Source organism: Coregonus clupeaformis, chromosome 15 (assembly GCF_020615455.1).
Source record: "Coregonus clupeaformis isolate EN_2021a chromosome 15, ASM2061545v1, whole genome shotgun sequence".
NCBI classification, from domain to species: Eukaryota; Metazoa; Chordata; class Actinopteri; order Salmoniformes; family Salmonidae; genus Coregonus; species Coregonus clupeaformis.
In genome coordinates, this window is record NC_059206.1 from 63,652,653 (window position 1) to 63,673,217 (window position 20,565).

General features: G+C 46.1%; 1 protein-coding gene across 11 annotated transcripts in view; it reads left to right on the forward strand.

Annotated features, from left to right (window-relative positions):
* Nucleotides 1-20,565, forward strand: part of neo1a (neogenin 1a) — a 209,478-nt gene that overhangs the window by 66,811 nt on the left and 122,102 nt on the right. For all 11 annotated transcript variants that reach the window (XM_041859657.2, XM_041859653.2, XM_041859654.2 and 8 more), the window contains exon 2: nt 15,141-15,485. In XM_041859657.2, coding sequence (XP_041715591.1) covers nt 15,141-15,485 — 345 coding nt within the window. The remainder of the gene's footprint in view (nt 1-15,140; nt 15,486-20,565) is intronic.

A 20,565-nucleotide genomic window follows, 5' to 3' on the forward strand; every position in this document is an offset into this window, starting at 1 on the left:
GAACACCTTTATTACTGTAGCTTCCTTATATAGAACACCTTTATTACTGTAGCTTCCTTATATAGAACACCTTTATTACTGTAACATCCTTATATAGAACACCTTTATTACTGTAGCTTCCTTATATAGAACACCTTTATTACTGTAGCATCCTTATATAGAACACCTTTATTACTGTAACATCCTTATATAGAACACCTTTATTACTGTAGCTTCCTTTATTACTGTAGCATCCTTATATAGAACACCTTTATTACTGTAACATCCTTATATAGAACACCTTTATTACTGTAACATCCTTATATAGAACACCTTTATTACTGTAGCATCCTTATATAGAACACCTTTATTACTGTAACATCCTTATATAGAACACCTTTATTACTGTAGCTTCCTTATATAGAACACCTTTATTACTGTAGCATCCTTATATAGAACACCTTTATTACTGTAACATCCTTATATACAACACCTTTATTACTGTAGCTTCCTTTATTACTGTAGCATCCTTATATAGAACACCTTTATTACTGTAGCATCCTTTATTACTGTAGCTTCCTTATATAGAACACCTTTATTACTGTAACATCCTTATATATAACACCTTTATTACTGTAGCTTCCTTATATAGCAGACCTTTAATACTGTAGGTTTCTTATATAGAACACCTTTATTACTGTAGCTTCCTTATATAGAACACCTTTATTACTGTAACATCCTTATATATAACACCTTTATTACTGTAGCTTCCTTATATAGCAGACCTTTAATACTGTAGGTTTCTTATATAGCACGCCCTCCCCGGGAACATCCGGTTTCAAGTAAATTAGTAATAGTTCCCCCACTGCTAGTGGAAGCCTTTGATCTGTTTTGTGCTCCAGTGTTAAATAGTTCCCTCCAAATCGTCGAACATGCAGACACCGGCCGCTAACAGGGCTGTTCACTAGCTCCCAGGCTTTGAAGCACTTTGAGAAGAACTAAACAGATTAAAAGATAGAGCCTAACCCTTTCCTTATTTAATTTTCAAATATATTTTTTTGCTTACTGGAGGCGGTCTCCCGTCCAAGTACTAACCAGTCGAGTCATGCGTCCTCCGAAACCTACTTCTTATCATACTGCTCGCTTAACCCGGATGTCAGCCGCACCAATGTGTCGGAGAAAACACAGTTCGACTAACAACCGGGGTCAGCTTGCAGGCACCCGGCCCTGTCACAAGGAGTCGCTAGAGCACGATGATCCAAGGAAAGCCCCACCGGCCAAACCCTTCCCTACCCCGGTCACGGCCGGTGCAATGCTTTTGACCGCTGCGCCACCTAGGACCTTACATTTTACATTGACATTTAAGTCATTTAGCAGACGCTCTTATCCAGAGCGACTTACAGGAGCAATTAGGGTTAAGTGCCTTGCTCAAGGGCACATCGACAGATTTTTCACCTAGTCGGCTCGGGGATTAGAACCAGCGACCTTTTGGTTACTGGCACTACGCTCTTAACCACTAAGCTACCTGCCGCCCACCTTGTAAGGCAAGGAGAAAGCATCCTTCTCTTTTTTTTAGGGGCGACGTGAAAGGAAAATTGAAATAGTGCACCTCTTCTCAAAGGATGTCTTCATTTTAAGCGAGCTCGATTACCTTTTAATTTGAGTTCAGTTGCAAGTGAGGGAGTATGAAGGTGTTTCTGTTGTTGGTGACATGAAAGGGCCAGGGCTAGGCTGTATAGCATAGAGAAGTATTTCTAGACTTCATTCAAGAAAAGTTGATTCCAGTTCATTACTCTCTTCATGCAACATTAGTGAATCTCGTCTAGTTGCGTTTGTCACCGTATTTTGACGATGAAACCGTTTCGACATTGTAAATTCAATAAGGCATTAAGATTGAAAACTAAAAAGTTTGTTAACAACTTGAAAATGGACTCTAGTGATTCAGAAAAATAATCTTCTTTATTTCAACTTGTTGCAATTACCGGACTTTGTACACTGATGTGTATCTTAACAAGGAGTGGAATTGGGATCGTTATGGGATGGGTGGATAATTGGCATAATTTTTGTTTTTGCCAAGGATTACTGGGAAGACTAGACTTCACAGGTCCACTCTATGGAACCAGTAACAGTGGCTGAGTTGAGCAGGGTGAGTTACTGCAGGAACCAGTAACAGTGGCTGACAAAGTGCTGGAATTGACCCTTAGCAGAGTGGGTGAGTTACTGCAGGAAACACTCCTACTTCCCCCTCTGGCTGTTTACACCAGCGCTGCAACTGGCCACCACTTCCATTCCTTAGTATTCCGGTTAAGGCTTCCCTTAAGTTTCAGAGGACAGACCAAAAAGTACCAAAAACAATAGCACCGAGGAACAATTGGTGGAAACCCAGTCTTTGAAATCCAATGCTGACAAATTGCTGGGTGGTTGACTTTGCAAGGCATACTGGACCGTATTGATTTTTTCCCCTTTGTGTGTGTATGATTGTGAAAGAACAGGGGCAAAGAGAATGCAATATTGTATTTCATTAAATAATCAATAGGATATCTCATAACAGGCACATCATGTTACTTGGTATTGAGAAAAAAGAAAGATAAATGTTCTTACCTTCCTCATCTATTGTTGTTCTGGGGGAGAGGAGGAACTTTGCTCAATCAGGAGGAACTTTACTCAATCAGGAGGAACTTTGCTCAATCAGGAGGAACTTTGCTCAATCAGGAGGAACTTTACTCAATCAGGAGGAACTTTGCTCAATCAGTAGGAACTTTGCTCAATCAGGAGGAACTTTGCTCAATCAGGAGGAACTTTGCTCAATCAGGAGGAACTTTACTCAATCAGGAGGAACTTTGCTCAATCTGCCCCACTATGTGGACTCCTCTTCCTGGCCAAGTGCTCTCGATCCCCAGCGCATATTTTATGGCTTTATCAAATCCTATTATCACCAAGCTCACTAAAAGGAAATCATGAGATCTGAGAAAAGCAATTTCCATGATTATTCCAGGAAGCTTCACATTTCCCAAATCTCACTATGGTAATTAGGCCTATCTGCCAACACATAATTGCTGTTTTGCACCTTAATGGCAAAATGTCCAACATTTGTACGTGCATTCAGGAGTATCCTACATTGGATGTTTGTTTGCGCAAGTGACGACTAAACTATATTACGTTGTTTAGGTCAACAGCTTGGTTCTGTTTTTCATCTGATGTGTCTGTTATTTGGGGGGTTTAATCAAAGGGAGAAGCTCTCTGTCTGCAGAAGCTCTGCTGACCCAGACGCTAACCCGGAGGAGAATAAAACAGATCAGAGCTGTCGATTGGCCCTTCCAGCTGACAGGCTAATGAATGGATAGGGCAGATCTGAGGGTGGTCACGCTGAGCAGGCCTGCAGTGATAGGGGTGTACTTCAGACCCGTCACCACGTCAGACAGAGCCCCTCCCCACACCCTCACCCCCCCCCACTGAGTCTGTTACTCCCAGCCCTGAAGGAACCCCTTTATTTATTCATCCAGTTTGTTCTTTCACGCGGGGGCCACCTTGGGGCAAATTAATTGTGCACCTTCTGGGCTTTTGTCTGTCTCTGTCTCGGTCTCACAGTGGATCTCTTTGGATGGCACAGCACTGTCAAAAAGTTTAGGAATAGAATGAATTCCCACTCTGTCCGTCTTGCATTTGTTGAAGATGTAACGATACCTTTGCCCGATGGCATTGTCTGGGGCTGGTTAAAAGTGCCCTGTTCTGTCTGACAGCTTGTCCCAGAGTTCTCCTTTTAAAATGATTTTTTTACCAGAAAATAGCGGATAATTGCCTCTGTCATAGGTTAGGAGGTTCGGGCTGTAGCAGTAACATTTAAAGTAGTGGTGTTTGTAGTCTTTCTGTTGTAAGGGTTGACTGAGACTCCTACACACCGGACCTTGTTCAGTCCAAAGTAGCCCTGCTCTATTTTTGAGGCTCATGGTTGTCACTAACCTGTCCTTCAGCATTTCCTAGTGGGCCCACTTTGATGGCTGAGGAACCAGAGGAAGAATGAGGCTTATTCAGGGTTGTTAATTTGCTTGTCCAGTGGAGGTGAGAGGTGCTTCAGTCAGAGGGATGAGCCCGTTGTTTGAAATGAACAGGATACCCGAGGGATTTGCTATCTGGGAGAGGCAGAGATTCACCTAATCCTGCCAACAGCAGAGCTCTCTCTCTGTCCTCTCTCTCGCCTCTCTCTCTCTCTCTCTCTCCTCTCTCTCCTCTCTCGGTCTCTCTCCTCTCTCTTCTCTCCGTCTCACACTTTTTTTTCTTCTCTCTCCACACCCACCCAGACTCTCTCCTCTCCTGCTGCACACGGTCATCAAACACATTTGTGTCAGCCTCACTTCATTGACTTGCTCCTGGTGGGTTCCTCCCTGTAGCCAGAGGGTGAATCCTCTCCCAGCACTAATAGAAATGTGCCCTTGTCTCTCCTAACGTGTCCCAGTCCTGCTGAGACCCACCATGTGTCCACATGCTTGTTGTCATCCGTACTGCTCCCCAGATAAATTGGCCTTGGAACACAGTGTTGATAAAGGCTGGGACTGATGTTACTTGAGTATTCAGTTGGTATAGTAGTCCATTTACAATGAATCAAGCTGATTGAAACAGTCCCACTGTTTTAAGAGCAAGCCTGCAGATTGACATGTTGAATATCTGTGGTTTTGTCTCCTGCTTTTGAACTGAATCCTGGTTGCTGCTGAGTTTTACACATCAGGGTAAAACTGGAAATGAAAAGAGCACAGTTTATTCCTCGACAAACTCCATTATGCCTGTCTTATTGCATTTAGTGTTGAAACAGTACAACATGTTGGTCAAAATACTGTATAGTTGCCGTATAGTGGACCCAATTGTAGTACTGTTGAAGACAGGTTTATTGAGCCATGTCCTAATTTGTGTCTCCTAGTGTTCTCTGTAGTGGATTGTGTCTTCATTGGATTCAAATCTTCCCGTAAAATAATGTTTTTTTTCCCCACGCACCATTATTGAAGCACCTGATGAAGTAGCAGTGACCCTAGGCCAGAAAGCGAAACCGCCAGGGTCCGGTGGTTCGCCGCTTTTTGCGTGTAGGCAGGATGACAGAGAACCGCGAAAATTGGATCCTTCCCTTCTTCAATCTGCCAGCTGAGCCGGTGCCAACCAATGCAGTAAAGCTGGTGTGGCCGGGCATACCAATCATTTTGTCCAGACTTTTTATTGCTTGGCCTCCCCCACTCAACAGCTATCAGAACATCCAGCTGGATTCAACGGCCAACGGGTCACATCCCCTGTCCCAGACCCCTAGGCAGGCCTGGCATGGTTCCTGGCAGAGGGTTCACAGGGAAGGAAACTAAAGTGGGCATGCTATATCTCCTTGAGAAGCGCTGGAGGACAGGAAAGAGAGAAGAGCCTCCCGTAGGGCAACAATGGAGATTCTCTCCATTTCTGTCCCTTTTCTTGTATTTGGGGAATTTAACAATGTTGCTGATGGCAAATACTCCCCACCTTGTAGTTGTGGAAGACTTGAGGTGTGTGTGTGTGTGTGCCCAGTGAGTTGGGGGTAATCAACTGTGGCGGGTTTGACATTTTTTTTTATGAGACTTCCCTCACTTTAGCACATCCATTGTCACAGCTACAGCCCTCGTAATAAAACATGCATTTCTTCACTCATCTCTTCTATCTAGTCAGTCAATGAATAAAAGTAAAGTAGATGAATGTCACACTCAATTGTTAGTCGTCTGCACCACAGGTTTTATAGAGGACAGGTCTGTTGTCTATTTCTATAACAGCTACTCAACCACCATCTACTCTATATAGCCGCACTTCTAAGCATTTGTTTGTTCGCTCGCTCACAGATAACCTTTTTTTGTAAAGAGAAACAGACATTTTGATTTGAATGGAAATGAAACCATCCTATTGGGTCTGAGGAGCTATTAGCCGTACCGTTCCCCTCCTGCTGGAAAGACAAACCCTCCCCCCTCATAAGTTTGCTATCCAGATCACTGTTATTTCCCCGACGTGTTTCCTTGTGACAGATGGGCTTGAAAACGAGTGGGAAGGGGAGTCTGAAGAGAGAGAGAGGCAGACAGTGTGGAGGTGGCCAGACATGAAAGGGAGAGAGAGGGAGAGAGAGAGAGGCATTTCCAGCCTGACTAAAGAGAGATCGACACAGTGGGCGGAGGGACAAAGAGAGGAGAAGATGGAGGAAGATGTAGAAAGAGCGAGACGGAGGAGAAAATAACTTCTGTTTATCTGTAGCAGCAGACTTTTCTCCTCCCTTCTTCCTGTTACCAGGCATATTTCACATCTATATTCCTATATTCCGCCAGGCTTTACTGTTATAAAGATATAGGGGACGCAAGTCGGGGTGCCTTGTAAGAATTTGTCGGCGAGTGGGTAACCCGCCTCTACCATCCGTCCTATTAGCCAACGTGCAATCATTGGAGAATAAACTGGAGGAGCTCCGATCAAGACTATCCTACCAACGTGCTAAATGACTTCTATGTGCGCTTCGAGGCAAGCAACACAGATTCATGCATGAGAGCACCAGCTGTTCCGGACGACTGTGTGATCACACTCTCTGTAGCCGATGTGAGTAAGACCTTTAAACAGACAGATTATCAGGACGTATACTCCGAGCATGCGCTGACCAACTGGCAATTGTCTTCACTGACATTTTCAACCTGTCCTTGGCCGAGTCTAGTCCCTGTGCCCAAGAACACCAAGGTAACCTGCCTAAATGACTACCGACCCGTAGCGCTCAAGTCTATAGCCATGAAGTGCTTTGAAAGGCTGGTAATGGCTCACATCAACACAATTATCCCAGAAACCCTAGAGCCTCTCCAATTTGCGTACCGCCTCAACAGATCCACAGATTACACAATCTCTATTGCACGCCACACTGCCCTTTCCCAAAAGGATCACCTATGTGAGAAGGCTGTTCATTGACTACAGCTCAGCGTTCAACACCAAAGTGCCCTCAAAGCTCATCACTAAGCTAATGACCCTGGAACTAAACGCCTCCCTCTGCAACTGGATCCTGCACTTCCTGACAGGCCGCCCCCAGGTGGTAAGGGTAGGTAACAACACATCTGCCACGCTGATCCTCAACACGGGGGCCCCTCAGGGGTGCGTGTTCAGTCCCCTCCTGTACTCCCTGTTCACCCATAACTGCATGGCCAAGCACGACTCCAACACTATCATTAAGTTTGCCGACGACACAACGGTGGTAGGGCTGATCACCGACAACGAAGAGACAGCCTATAGGGAGGAGGTCAGAGACCTGGCAGTTTGGGCCAGGACAACAACCTCTCCCTCAACGTGATCAAGACAAAGGAGATGATCGTGGACTTCAAGAAAAGGAGGGCCGAGCATGCACCTATTCTCCTCGACGGGGCTGTAGTGGAGCAGGTTGAGAGCTTCAAGTTCCTTGGTGTCCACATCACCAACAAACTATCATGAAGACGGCACGACAACGCCTATTCCCCCTCAGGAGACTGAAAAGATTTGGCATGGGTCCTCAGATCCTCAAAAGTTATACAGTTGCACCATCGAGAGCATCCTGACTGGTTGCATCACCGCCTGGTATGGAAACTGCTCGGCCTCCGACCGCAAGGCACTACAGAGGGTAGTACATACGGCCCAGTACATCACTGGGGCCAAGCTTCCGGCCATCCAGGACCTCTATACCAGGCGGTGACAGAGGAAGGCCCTAAAAGACTCCAGCCACCCTAGTCATAAACTGTTCTCTCTGCTACCGCACGGCAAGCAGTACCGGAGCGCCGAGTCTAGGTCCAAAAGGCTTCTTAACAGCTTCTACACTCAAGCCATAAGACTGCTGAAAAATAAATAAAATGGCCACCCGGACTATTTGCATTGAGCACAACCCCCCCATTTGCATCGTTACTTTTATTTTATTGTTGCTCTTTTAATTGTCATTATTTTTATATATTTTTTACTTCAGTTTATATAGTAAATACTTATTTTTCTTAACTGCATTGTCGGTTAAGGGCTTGTAAGTAAGCATTTCACTAAGGTCTACACCTGTTGTATTCGGCGCATTTGACAAATAAAATGTGATTTGATAAATGATTTTTTTTCTTGGACCATGTTAATTCAGCTGAAGGTCCGTCTGCTCAGGACTCAATAAAGCAATACCAGGGGGTCCTCATCCTCCTCTCATTCAGAATGAAGGGATGGATATTTGATGTTAACAAAGGGCAGTGTGAGCAAGTGTGAGAATGTTCAAACCTCGTACCAACTATTTGTACAGTATACCAGGCCATTGAAGTAGACTTCTGTTTTATTGCTACAAATACTCAGTGTCCTTTTTTTTGCCTATAAGGGAAGTTCTTACAAAACTGAGAAGGTAGGGCCTTTGTGGAAGATGTTAGGTTTGAGCACTCTCATTCTCTCCTTCTCGCACTCGCTTTCTGTCACTTTGTCTATCTGTCTCTGTGTGTCAATTCAAAGGGCTTTATTGGCAAAGCAAATGGAATAGACAATTAACAAAAGGGAAACATTAGTAAACATTAAACTCACAAAAGTTTTAAAAGAATAGACATTTCAAATGTTATTATTGGCTATGTACAGTGTTGTAACAATGTGCAAGTAGTTGAAGTATGAAAGGTTAAAATAAATAAACAGATAAAGAGGTTGTTTTTACAATGTTTACAATGCTCCACTGATTTCCCTTTTCTCTCACTCTCCTCTCAATGGTCTGTTCAGGCTCAAGAACGTCGCTGTTTAGGGGTCTGTTCAATATGTCTCCAGCAGTTGGAGGGGTGGGGGAAAGGGGCTTCCTGCTGGGGAGAGAGGAGGGGGGGACAGGGGGGTCTTTGTGTGGCGGGCAGAGACCCTATGGTTTTATCTTTGGATTTCGACATGACATTGAGAGGTTCACCTTGGTAGCTGCTGATAAGTATGAAACGTTATCTGTTCTGTCAAGAATTTTCATCCGATGCCTATATTTAGTTTTTCTTTATGTTTGATGCGTCTAAGGCCACCGTTGATATGAGCAGAGCCTCTCCATGTTAAATAGCCTCTACCTCGATTACCCCATCCTTGAGCTGACAGTGTGTCACTTTAACTGACATGACTTGGTGCCATCAAGGTCCTTCCGTTACCTGGCAAAAGCCCAACCAAAACACTCAGAATGCACTTGTTCAGCTGCTCTGAGAAGTGCACTTATAACCAAATATTATCCTGTGAACACCACACACACACACACACACACACACACACAGACACACACACACAGAGACACACACACACTTTTCTAGCCTTGTAATGTCCCTGAAAGCATTTCTCGGACATCAACACACAAGCATTTTTCAGCATCGTCATACAGGCCTAGTAATGTAGCACATCCGTCGGTGTGAATCCATTCCTCTCCCATTCACCCGGCTTAGGGAGAAAGAGCTGCCTATCAGGGCACTGCCGTAAGCCTCGCTTCCAATCCCAAACCCTTTCTGACTGCCGAGTAAAGTGGATTTCGGAAGAGTCGGGACCGAGGTAACAGCCCATGCTTATCAAGCTGACAACCTCATTTTCTCCCCCTGCTCCCCTTCTCTCTCTCTCTCACGGCCCGGCCAGGGCTGCAGACTGTCCGTGTTTTCCAGACAAACGGTGGGCCCCACAACGCAGGGCAGAATAGATTAGACCTCGCTCCCTGTAATGTGGTTTTCTTTCTGACACCTCCCGTCCCTGCCCATAACACTCCCTCCCCCCTGTAATTCCGCAGCTGTGTGAAATGAAACTATTTCAGCACAGCACTATTTTAGGGCCTAATAAAGCCCTGGCATAAAGATTGCAGGATTCATGCTGGTGTGGCGGTGGTTGTTGTCCATAGGCATTGGAAGAGTATATACGTTTGTTGTTCACTAGCTTCCCTCTGTGTTCTCAAGTAAACAATGGAGGAATCGTCTGTTGCCCTGCAAATATCAATCTATCTGTGGATTAAAATAACACAACTCTCCACTGGAAAAAAATACATTCCTCGACTTTGATGTTTGCAACTCAGACATAAGAGGAAAATGTTGCGTCTTATGGCAACGACAAGTTCAATAGTGTATTCCTTTGGGATGCAGTTATGTAAGCCAAAGTTAAGTTTGCTTCGTGTTGTCAAAGATTGAGACTTTTCTCTTGTAGAAGTTGAGGTTTTGCTGGTAGAAGTGCCTTTTTGTGTAGTTTCAAATGGAGTTTGTTGGCTTCATGTTGTTGGTAGGGCTCTCTCCCTGGCTGAGATGACTTTGTCCTTGACTCTTTTCCTTCCCCTACTTAACCCCACAAGGTCCCCCTTCCTTCTCCTACATCCAACTGCTTCTTAATCCCTCCATTCTCTGGCTGTAGACCGCACAGCCGCCCTGGTTTTGTTGGAGAAATAAGGTGTATATATTATCGCTAAAATATTCATCCACTCCATATTTATAGCGCTGTTGCACTTTCAACTTCTACAACCACCGTTGTCTACGCTGCTATTCATTGGGAGGTAGAATTGGGCTTGTTTCATCTTTTATCTGATGTTTGTTTGGGTTTGTAATGTTGTTTCTCAAATATTTGCTCATTAACCTTTAATGATAAACAAAAAACACTGAAATTCTGGCTGCACTGTAAATATGATTTTGAAGTTGGGGTGAAAAATGCTTACGGCTCAAGTCTATTCCAGTCTCATAGCGGTTTGTGCTTTGTTGTAATTCCTATGGGTCTCAATAAGGGTATACTGTAGACAGATGGAACATGTTTTTCCCCCTGAGCACCGTGGTAATATCAGTGAACTTACACACATTGTAAACCAACAGGAGAAACAAAAGGATGGAGAATCAGGATGTTTATAATGGTGTGGGGGAGGCTGATGGAATTACTCTGACATTTCCAAACCTGGTTTGTGTCTTTTGTTTGTAGGGAAGTGCTCACGGTGTCTGCACAGTGCACTGGCTCTGTGATGATAGGCTGGCTCGCAAATATCAGCTCAGAGCACATGCTACTACACACACTATTTTCATCACCTGGACTTAACTCGCCTTAAGCCAGCCATGTGATCCACTGATAGGCCTACACGTCCATCCACCGCTGCCAGGCTAGCCACAGAGCAGTGTGCTGTTGTGTAGCTAACTAGCTAGCTACAGAACAGGGTGTTATTGTGTAGCTAGCTAGCCACAGAGCAGGGTATTGTGTAGCTAGCTAGCTATCCCAGAGAAGGGTGTTATTGTGTAGCTAGCTAGCCCAGAACAGGGTGTTATTGTGTAGCTAGCTAGCCACAGAGCAGGGTGTTATTGTGTAGCGAGCTAGCTAGCCACAGAACAGGGTATTGTGTAGCAAGCTAGCTAGCCACAGAGCAGGGTATTGTGTAGCGTGCTAGCTAGCCACAGAGCAGGGTATTGTGTAGCGTGCTAGCTAGCCACAGAGCAGGGTATTGTGTAGCTAGCCATCTAGCCAGCCACAGAGCAGGGTGTTATTGTGTAGCTAGCTAGCCCACAGCAGTTCTGAGGTTTGTGTCTGTGGCTGCTGTATTGCACCAGCCTCTCTCTGCATCAGCAGAGTGTTGGCCACGAGATTAATGACCCTGGGTTGAGCGTGTCAGAGGAAGAGAGGCAGCTGTGCTCCAGCCCCACTCCAGTCGCTTTGCTCTGCTGACTAGGGATGTTGTGTGTCTGTGCTTCAAAGCAGATGGTCAGCCATTTTGACACCATCGCCCCCAGAAAAAGCCTCGGCTGAGCCCCCTCTCTCTCCCGCTGCTCCTGCTTGAAAGCTGCTAAAGGTGGCCATTTTGCCTCAAAAGTTGTGATTTGGACCCCCAGAGCCCAGCTTCCACAACTGTTCCAACAGCAGCTGAAGACCGAGATGATTAAACGTGTGATGGTGCTCGAGGCCTGCCGGAGAGATGTCCTATTGCAGCAGCTCCACAGAGGTCTCTCTCCATCTGTCTCACCAGCTTACATAGAAATACACAGCCTGCTGTTGTGCCACAGTCACAGGCCTGCCATTAGACGTATTGATGTGGTGAGATCAACTTCTTGCTACAGTTTAAGGAGCGTTTAAGACCACTGTCTCCATATACGTTACGACGGAACACGTGTAGCTCCTTTAAGGAAGTTGACGTCTTTGCTTTCCATAGTTTCTCCCCAAGGGTCTTCCTAAGCGAAGAGATCCTGTCATAACACTTTGAATACATGGAAAAGAGCGAGGAAGAGGGATGGACAGAGAGCCAGTTTCATCTTTATCTGTTGTCTGTAGCTTGTGAGGTGTGGAAACACTGTTGCTTTAATGTGTTTTGTTGCTTTTTGTGCTATTGCTCTGTCTGCGTGCTACGTGTTGCTTGTCCTATGTTTCTCTGTCTGTGTGCTACGTGTTGCTTGTCCTATGTTGCTCTGTCTGTCTGCGTGCTACGTGTTGCTTGTCCTATGTTGCTCTGTCTGTCTGCGTGCTACGTGTTGCTTGTCCTATGTTGCTCTGTCTACGTGCTACGTGTTGCTTGTCCTATGTTGCTCTGTCTGCGTGCTACGTGTTGCTTGTCCTATGTTGCTCTGTCTGCGTGCTACGTGTTGCTTGTCCTATGTTGCTCTGTCTGAGTGCTACGTGTTGCTTGTTCTATGTTGCTTTATCTGTCTACGTGCTACGTGTTGCTTGTCCTATGTTGAGCTGTCTGTCTACGTGCTACGTGTTGCATGTCCTATGTTGCTCTGTTTGTGTGTGCTACGTGTGGCTTGTCCAATGTTGCTCTGTCTACGTGCTACGTGTTGCTTGTCCTATGTTGCTCTGTCTGTCTATGTGCTACGTGTTGCTTGTCCTATGTTGCTCTGTCTATGTGTTGCTTGTCCTATGTTGAGCTGTCTGTCTACGTGCTACGTGTTGCATGTCCTATGTTGCTCTGTTTGTGTGTGCTACGTGTTGCTTGTCCTATGTTGCTCTGTCTACGTGCTACGTGTTGCTTGTCCTATGTTGCTCTGTCTGTCTATGTGCTACGTGTTGCTTGTCCTATGTTGCTCTGTCTATGTGTTGCTTGTCCTATGTTGCTCTGTCTACGTGCTACGTGTTGCTTGTCCTATGTTGCTCTGTCTGTCTGCGTGCTACGTGTTGCCTGTCCTATGTTTCTCTGTCTACGTGCTACGTGTTGCTTGTCCAATGATGCTCTGTCTACGTGCTACGTGTTGCTTGTCCTATGTTGCTCTGTCTGTCTGCGTGCTACGTGTTGCTTGTCCTATGTTGCTCTGTCTACGTGCTACGTGTTGCTTGTCCTATGTTGCTCTGTCTGTCTATGTGCTACGTGTTGCTTGTCCTATGTTGCTCTGTCTATGTGTTGCTTGTCCTATGTTGCTCTGTCTACGTGCTACGTGTTGCTTGTCCTATGTTGCTCTGTCTGTCTGCGTGCTACGTGTTGCCTGTCCTATGTTTCTCTGTCTACGTGCTACGTGTTGCTTGTCCAATGATGCTCTGTCTGCGTGCTATGTGTTGCTTGTCCAATGTTGCTCTGTCTGCGTGCTACGTGTTGCTTGTCCTATGTTGCTCTGTCTGCGTGCTACGTGTTGCTTGTCCTATGTTGCTCTGTCTACGTGCTACGTGTTGCTTGTCCTATGTTGCTCAGCAGGTGCTCACTGCTCATTGTTTGTCTCTATTGTAATTGTTTTTAATAACCTGCCCAGGGACTGCGGTTGAAAATGAGCCGGCTGGCTAAAACCTGCACTTTTACTGAAACGTTGATTAATGTGCACTGTCCCTGTAAAATACACTCAGACTCTAGAAGTCAACAGAAGAGACTTCAGCCTGGAGTCAGAGGAGACTTGTAGAAACAGCAAATGTGTGTGCAAACCAATGCATTCATATCTCTTATCAGACCATGCTTTTTAGGTTAGGGTTCCCTGGCTGCAGTGAAGGGGACTGGGCGGCCATATTGGCTCTAATGAATACCCTGCATTACCTCCCCTTGGGAACGCACCGCGACGGGGCAACTGGCGCCTTGAGAAAGAGAGATTACCCCCAGAAGTTAAATGGCAGAACTGATGATGCGATCATGCCACAGACCAAGCAACTCTCCCTCATCTCTCGCTCTTTCTCTATCTCCCTCTCTGTGTCTCTCTTTGGCTCTCTGTGTGTGTATCTCTCTCTCTCTCTCTCTCTCTCTCTCTCTCTCTCTCTCTCTCTCTGTCTCTGTCTCTCTCTCTCTCTCTTTGTCTCTCTCTCTCTCTGTCTCTCTCTCTGTCTCTGTCTCTGTCTCTGTCTCTGTCTCTGTCTCTGTCTCTGTCTCTGTCTCTGTCTCTGTCTCTCTCTCTCTCTCTCTCTCTCTCTCTCTCTCTCTCTCTCTCTCTCTCTCTCTCTCTCTCTCTCTCTGTCTCTGTCTCTGTCTCTGTCTCTGTCTCTGTCTCTGTCTCTCTCTCTCTCTCTTTCTTCCTCTCCTGAGATTTGTCACCTCCTTGAAACCTAACAGGCATAATTTAAACTACATTTAACATGCAGCCACTTATTTGAACGCAGTTTGTTGCGTTATTCAAACTGGCTTCAGAACCCTTTAATTATTCTCTTTCTCACCCCTGCAGAACTGATAATTGGTGGTATTTATCTAAACAATACCACTTTGTGACTCTGGGTGAATGTCTGAATTATGTATGAGGGCAAATGCAAAGCAATTGTTGTCAGTGAGGTTTACCATTACGCAGGGATAGATCGCTGGAAGAAAGCTTTCCAACGCCTTCCTTTCCCTTCTCATCAAGCACGTTTGTAGGGAGGGAAAGTGGGAACAGGGCTTGATGTCTCTGCCTTGCCACTTGCCAGTGAATTCCTCCGGGCTGGTTTTGGCTGTGGTTTGTCCTGAACTAGTAGGAGGACATTTTGTACTCAAATGTGTCATTTAAATAGTTTGTGTTCAGATCTGTTTTGTGCTGTGTGTCTGTTTTTAAGCTTTAGGTATGAATGTAGGATGGATGAATCATTAATTGGGTTATTTGTGTGATGAACCGTTGATGGTTTTGAAATGGGATTTAACGCATAGTGATTTGATTGAAGTGGAATGGCAGGTAGACAGTAGTCACAGCCTGAATCTAAATGAAAGGACATGAGTTACTGTGCTAGGGCCGATACTGTTTTGCTTCCTGTCAAAGGCTGTTCAAGTCAACAAGAACGTACTGCCATTGTTTAATTACAAGTAACTAACCTCAACCCTTCTTCACCTCTCTCCTCTCCAGGCACGGCGGCACGGCCCTTCAGCCCCTTCTGGTTCTCTGTGGAGCCGTGGGACACTCTGGCCGTGAGAGGCGCCCCAACACTGCTCAACTGCTCAGCGCACAGCGGGGACCCTGCCTCGGAGCCCACCACGCCCCAGGCTCGTGTGGAGTGGAAGAAGGATGGAACCTTCCTGAGCCTGGCACCGGACGACGGGCGGCGGCGTGTTCTGCCTGACGGCTCGCTGCTCATCTCTAGCGTGGTGCACTCCAAGCACAACAAGCCCGACGAGGGCACGTACCAGTGTGTGGCCACCATCGACAGCCTGGGAACCATCGCCAGCCGCACCGCCCGCCTCACCGTGGCAGGTAGGACCCAAACAAATCACATTTTATTTGCCACAAGCGTCGAATACAACAGGTGTACACCTTACAGTGAAATGCTTACTTACAAGCCCTTAACGAACAATGCAGTTGGGATGATAAGGGAGGGAATGGGAGGGAGGATGGAGTGATGAGGGAGGGGTTGGGAGGGAGGATGGGGTGATGAGGGAGGAGATGGGGGGGTTGGGAGGGAGGATGGGGTGATGAGGGAGGGAATGGGGGGTTGGGAGGGAGGATGAGGGAGGGGATGGGAGGGAGGATGAGGGAGGGGATGGGGGGTTGGGAGGGAGGATGAGGGAGGGGATGGGGGTTGGGAGGGAGGATGGGGTGATGAGGGAGGGGTTGGGAGGGAGGATGGGGTGATGAGGGAGGGGTTGGGAGGGAGGATGGGGTGATGAGGGAGGGGTTGGGAGGGAGGATGGGGTGATGAGGGAGGGGTTGGGAGGAAGGATGGGGTGATGAGGGAGGGAATGGGGGTTGGGAGGGAGGATTGGGTGATGAGGGGGGGGATGGGGGTTGGGAGGGAGGAGGGAGGGGATGGGGTTGGGAGGGAGGAGGGAGGGGATGGGTGGGTTGGGAGGGAGGGAGGATGGGGTGATGTAGGAGGGAGGTAAAGAAGGGAGACAGTAGGAAGGGGAGCAATAAAGGATGTATGCAATGAGAAAGAGATTGAAGAGGAAATACCTGAAGAGGAAGAAAGAAAATAGGTGAATAAAAGAAGAAAGCAGGGGGGACTGACGTACAGGGGGGACTGACGCGCAGTGTAAATTAAAGTGTGCACAAATTGACCCAGCCTGATCACAACTACAGTCAAGGCCACATTACCTGTCCTAAGAACACAGCATACACTGAGAAAAGGTCTCCTCTGTTGTGTACCTCTGTCCTTCAATACCAACTGTGGTATATTTTCAATATATGTTGCTGCACTGTCCAAAACATGAGGGGGGTCTGGTTGTGAGGTCACTGAGGGTTCTGTGAGCCACAGGGCTGTACAATGTGACCTTGTTTCATTTCCGTGAGAGAGCCGAGCAGAGCAGCGGGGATTATTAGGTGTTTGAGCTGGGTCTTGCCCCCGAAATTCAATTTGCAGGCGGAGGAGCGCAAGAATGCAATTATATTCTACCTCTGCCCTGTTATGTTGGAGAGGGGGGGGTGGACGACTGGAGAGGGCCTTCGTGTTAGACGCCGCGAGAGTCGCCTTCTCAGGTGTGGGTGTGTGAAGTCACACTCACGGTGTATCTCTGACTGCATGCGTTATCATAACCTTTGGAGCTAATGAGCTCGTCTTGTCAGTCGAGCGTTGAAGAGAGCGGATGACCAATTGCCCGTAGAAGAATGGATGTGCTACAGCAGTGGTTCCCAACCAGGGGTACGAGGTACTTGGCTTATCCGCAGGGGGTACTTGGCTTATCCGCAGGGGGTACTTGGCTTATCCGCAGGGGGTACTTGAGAAGACTCATGAGACCATAGGCTTGCTGGTTAAATGCACATGAGGGGTTACTTCTGGGGTACTCCGGGCAGAGCAAAATTCAGTTGGTGGTACAGTAACCAAAAAAGGTTGTGAACCACTGTACTACATTACCCATAATTCCATGTAGAACATTTCCTGTTTCATCACAGTAAAGACTGTTCTACCTAATGTCTGTTTTCTTCACCAGTACAGACCAGTTGGTCAAAGGTTGCTTTCTAATCTATGCTGCTGAAAAGAGGCTTCCTGAAAGCATTCATTCCTTGATGTTTTTAGCCTATAGAATTATCTGCTGTGATCCAATGACACAAGGCATGATATGTCATTGTCCTTAGATTCTCCCCTGCAGGCGTTTCAATGTTAACACAGTGAAGCGATGGGACATAGAACACACGATGGCGTCAGACGACTTGACATTGTTTGCGACCCGCGGAATGTGTGTGTGTGTGTCCTCGGCCATCCCCGCCCCCCACCCCCACTCGATCACATGGACTGACCCGACACTATCATCATGGGAAATCTCCTGACCATTCAGGTCACACTGCCGCATCAACATAATCAACCTCAAGAGAAGAAAAGCTTAATTGGCTGTGTGTGAGAGCGAGGTGGTGGGTGTCAGAGGGTGTGTGTCAGTTTGAATCTGTGTGTGTGAGAGTGCATATTTGTGTGTGTGTGTGTGTGTGTGCGCGCGCACGCATATCTGCGTGTGTTCATCTGTATGTATGTATGTATGTGTGTGTGTGTGTGTGTGTGTGTGTGTGTGTGTGTGTGTGTGTGCATGCCTGTGATTGTGTGTCTGGTCTCATGGTATCTAGTGGAGTCAGACTCTGTACAGCCTGTACAATCTGTGTCAGTGTGGTCCATCCCTGTTTCATGTAGAGAGCAGCACTCTGAGGGAAAGGGCCTAGGATCAGGTCCTGCTATAAAATGATACAGCCGCCGAGTCGATGAGATCCACCCGGGTCAACTATTATGGGATGCAGGATTTAAATCCATTTTGCAGAGGTATAGAGCTGGGCTAAATCGCCTACATGTGCCATATACACTCACACAATATGCTCCGACACATACATACACACACATACGGTGCCCTCTGTAATTATTGGGACAGATTTAAGCATTTTTTCTTCTTTTGGCTCTATACTCAGTTTGGATTCGAAATCAAACAATGACTTTGAAATTCAAGTATAGACTGTCAGCTTTAAGTATTGGGACATTCACTTATGTGTATTCAAGTAGTAAAAAGTGAAGTATTTGGTCCCATATTCATAGCACGCAATGACTATATCAGGACTCCACACATTTGTTGGCTCATTTGCTGTTTGTCTCCTGAGTGGCGCAGTGGTCTAAGGCGCTGCATCGCAGTGCTAACTGTGCCACTAGAGATCCTGGTTCGAATCCAGGCTCTGTCGCAGCCGGCCGCGACCGGGAGACTCATGGGCGGCGCACAATTGGCCCAGCGTCGTCCAGGGTAGGGGAGGGAATGGCTGGCAGGGATGTAGCTCAGTTGATAGAACATGGCGTTTGCAACGCCAGGGTTGTGGGTTCGATTCCCACGGGGGGCCAGTATAAAAAAAGATGTATTCACTAACTGTAAGTCGCTCTGGATAAGAGCGTCTGCTAAATGACTAAAATGTAAATGTAAATGTTTTGGTTGTGTTTCAGGTTATTTTGTGCCCAGTAGAAATTATCATTTTGGAGTCACTTTTATTGTAAATAAGAATATAATATGTTTCTAAACACTTCTACATTAATATGGATACTACCATGATTACGGATAACCCTGAATGAATCGTGATTAATGATGAGTGAGAAAGTTACAGCAGCACAAATATCATACCCCCAAGACATGCTAACCTCTCACCATTACAATAACAGGGGAGGTTAGTGTTACGAGAATTTCTATCTCTAATTCAACCTAAGCTTGAATCATTACCAGAGGTTGTAAGGCTCTGGTTTTAATCATAAATGATTCAAGGTCCACAACCCACAAGGATTATCTGTATCTTTATTCATGGAGAGCTCTCGCGCCCAAAACACATACATACTGTTTTATACTCCTTCCACACAAAGGCACTTTTGCTCCGCCCACCTTTAGGAGGCTTTCTTAAACAGGTTCCACCTTTCTCCTTATCCTGGAATGTTTAGTCCCGCCCCCCTCTGTTAGTGGGTTAGTTGACACTACATTCTAATTCTAACACTGTTTAACATTTTATACTGTATTTGGGGTGAAATCCTTTAGTCATTATTCTTAAAATACAAATTAATCTAACAGTTAGCATTGTTGGGGGGTATGATATCTGTGCGTCTATAACGTTCTCACTCATCATTATTCACGATTCATTCAGGATTATCCGTAATCGTGGTAGCATCCACATGCAGGCGCGCACACACACACACACCGCCAACGTCGCCCAATGATCTGTCTCCAGCTGGCTGTCAGGTTGGCAATAAAAAGGTTAATTGCGACGTGGTGGGAGCAAGCCATTACAGTGGAGAATGGCCTGGAAATGGGGCCGTGGGTGCGACCTCTGAGATGTAACGGCGATAGCGGGCGCCGCACGCTGACAAATGCATGGGGTAATATCAGTGATTGATGGGAGGAAGACGTGACGTTCCCCTGATCCCTCTGTAGAGAAGTCTTGGCTTCAATACCCCACCCAACCCCCTCTTCCATATCTCTCTCTCTCTCTCTGTCTCTCTCGGTCTCTCTCGGTCTCTCTCTGTGTCTCTCGGTCTCTCTCGGTCTCTCTCTCTGTCTCTCTGTCTCTGCTCAGCCTTTATCTTGTACCTCACCTCTCTTCTTACCTTCACTTCGCCCGTTTCTTTCTGTCCTCTCCGGTATGACGGTATTTGACAGTATTTTATGTTTTTGAATAATAAAAGTTCAAGATTTGCTTTGAGTAGTGAGTGACCCTAGGGTGGCAACACATACAATCTATGTGATTTCAATGGGTCTTTCTCCATTCTGATTGTTTGTTTTATACTGTTCAATTCAACCAAAAATAGTTTTCAGCATTTTCATCAATTTCTGCATTTCCTGCACTCATTTGACATAATTTCTACACTGCCACGTAGGGCTGCATGATGTGGGCAGACAATGTAAGCCTTATTTTTAACCAAATGTTGCAATTGCGATTTGACTTGCAATTTAGAGCAAAACACTTGGGTGAACGGTTGGAATCATGGAAATAGAATGATTATTCTAATTCTATAGTTAGAATATAATAGTGGGCACTTTGAATACAGTGTTTGATATGACAACGAATGAAAATCCCAGGGAGGAGTTATTGTGACAGGGTAGGAACCAAAGTGTTAAGTGTTTCCAAGGGGACCTTTATAATCTTTGGCTACATTGAATGTTTTCTCTTAGCTACTTCATGTAGCGAACATATTCTTGCTTCGCGTATTCCTCTTTGATTTAGAAGATACTGTTGCACAAACAACATGCTGATTTAGGTCTAAAACATCACTGGTATTATCAGGCTGTATAGCTAATTACGTTTGCTCTGACTCAGTGCATTTATTAGCTAGCTAGCAATTAGCATTAGCGGCTAACAATATTTAGGCCCAACTTGCTAAGAAAAGACAAACTAG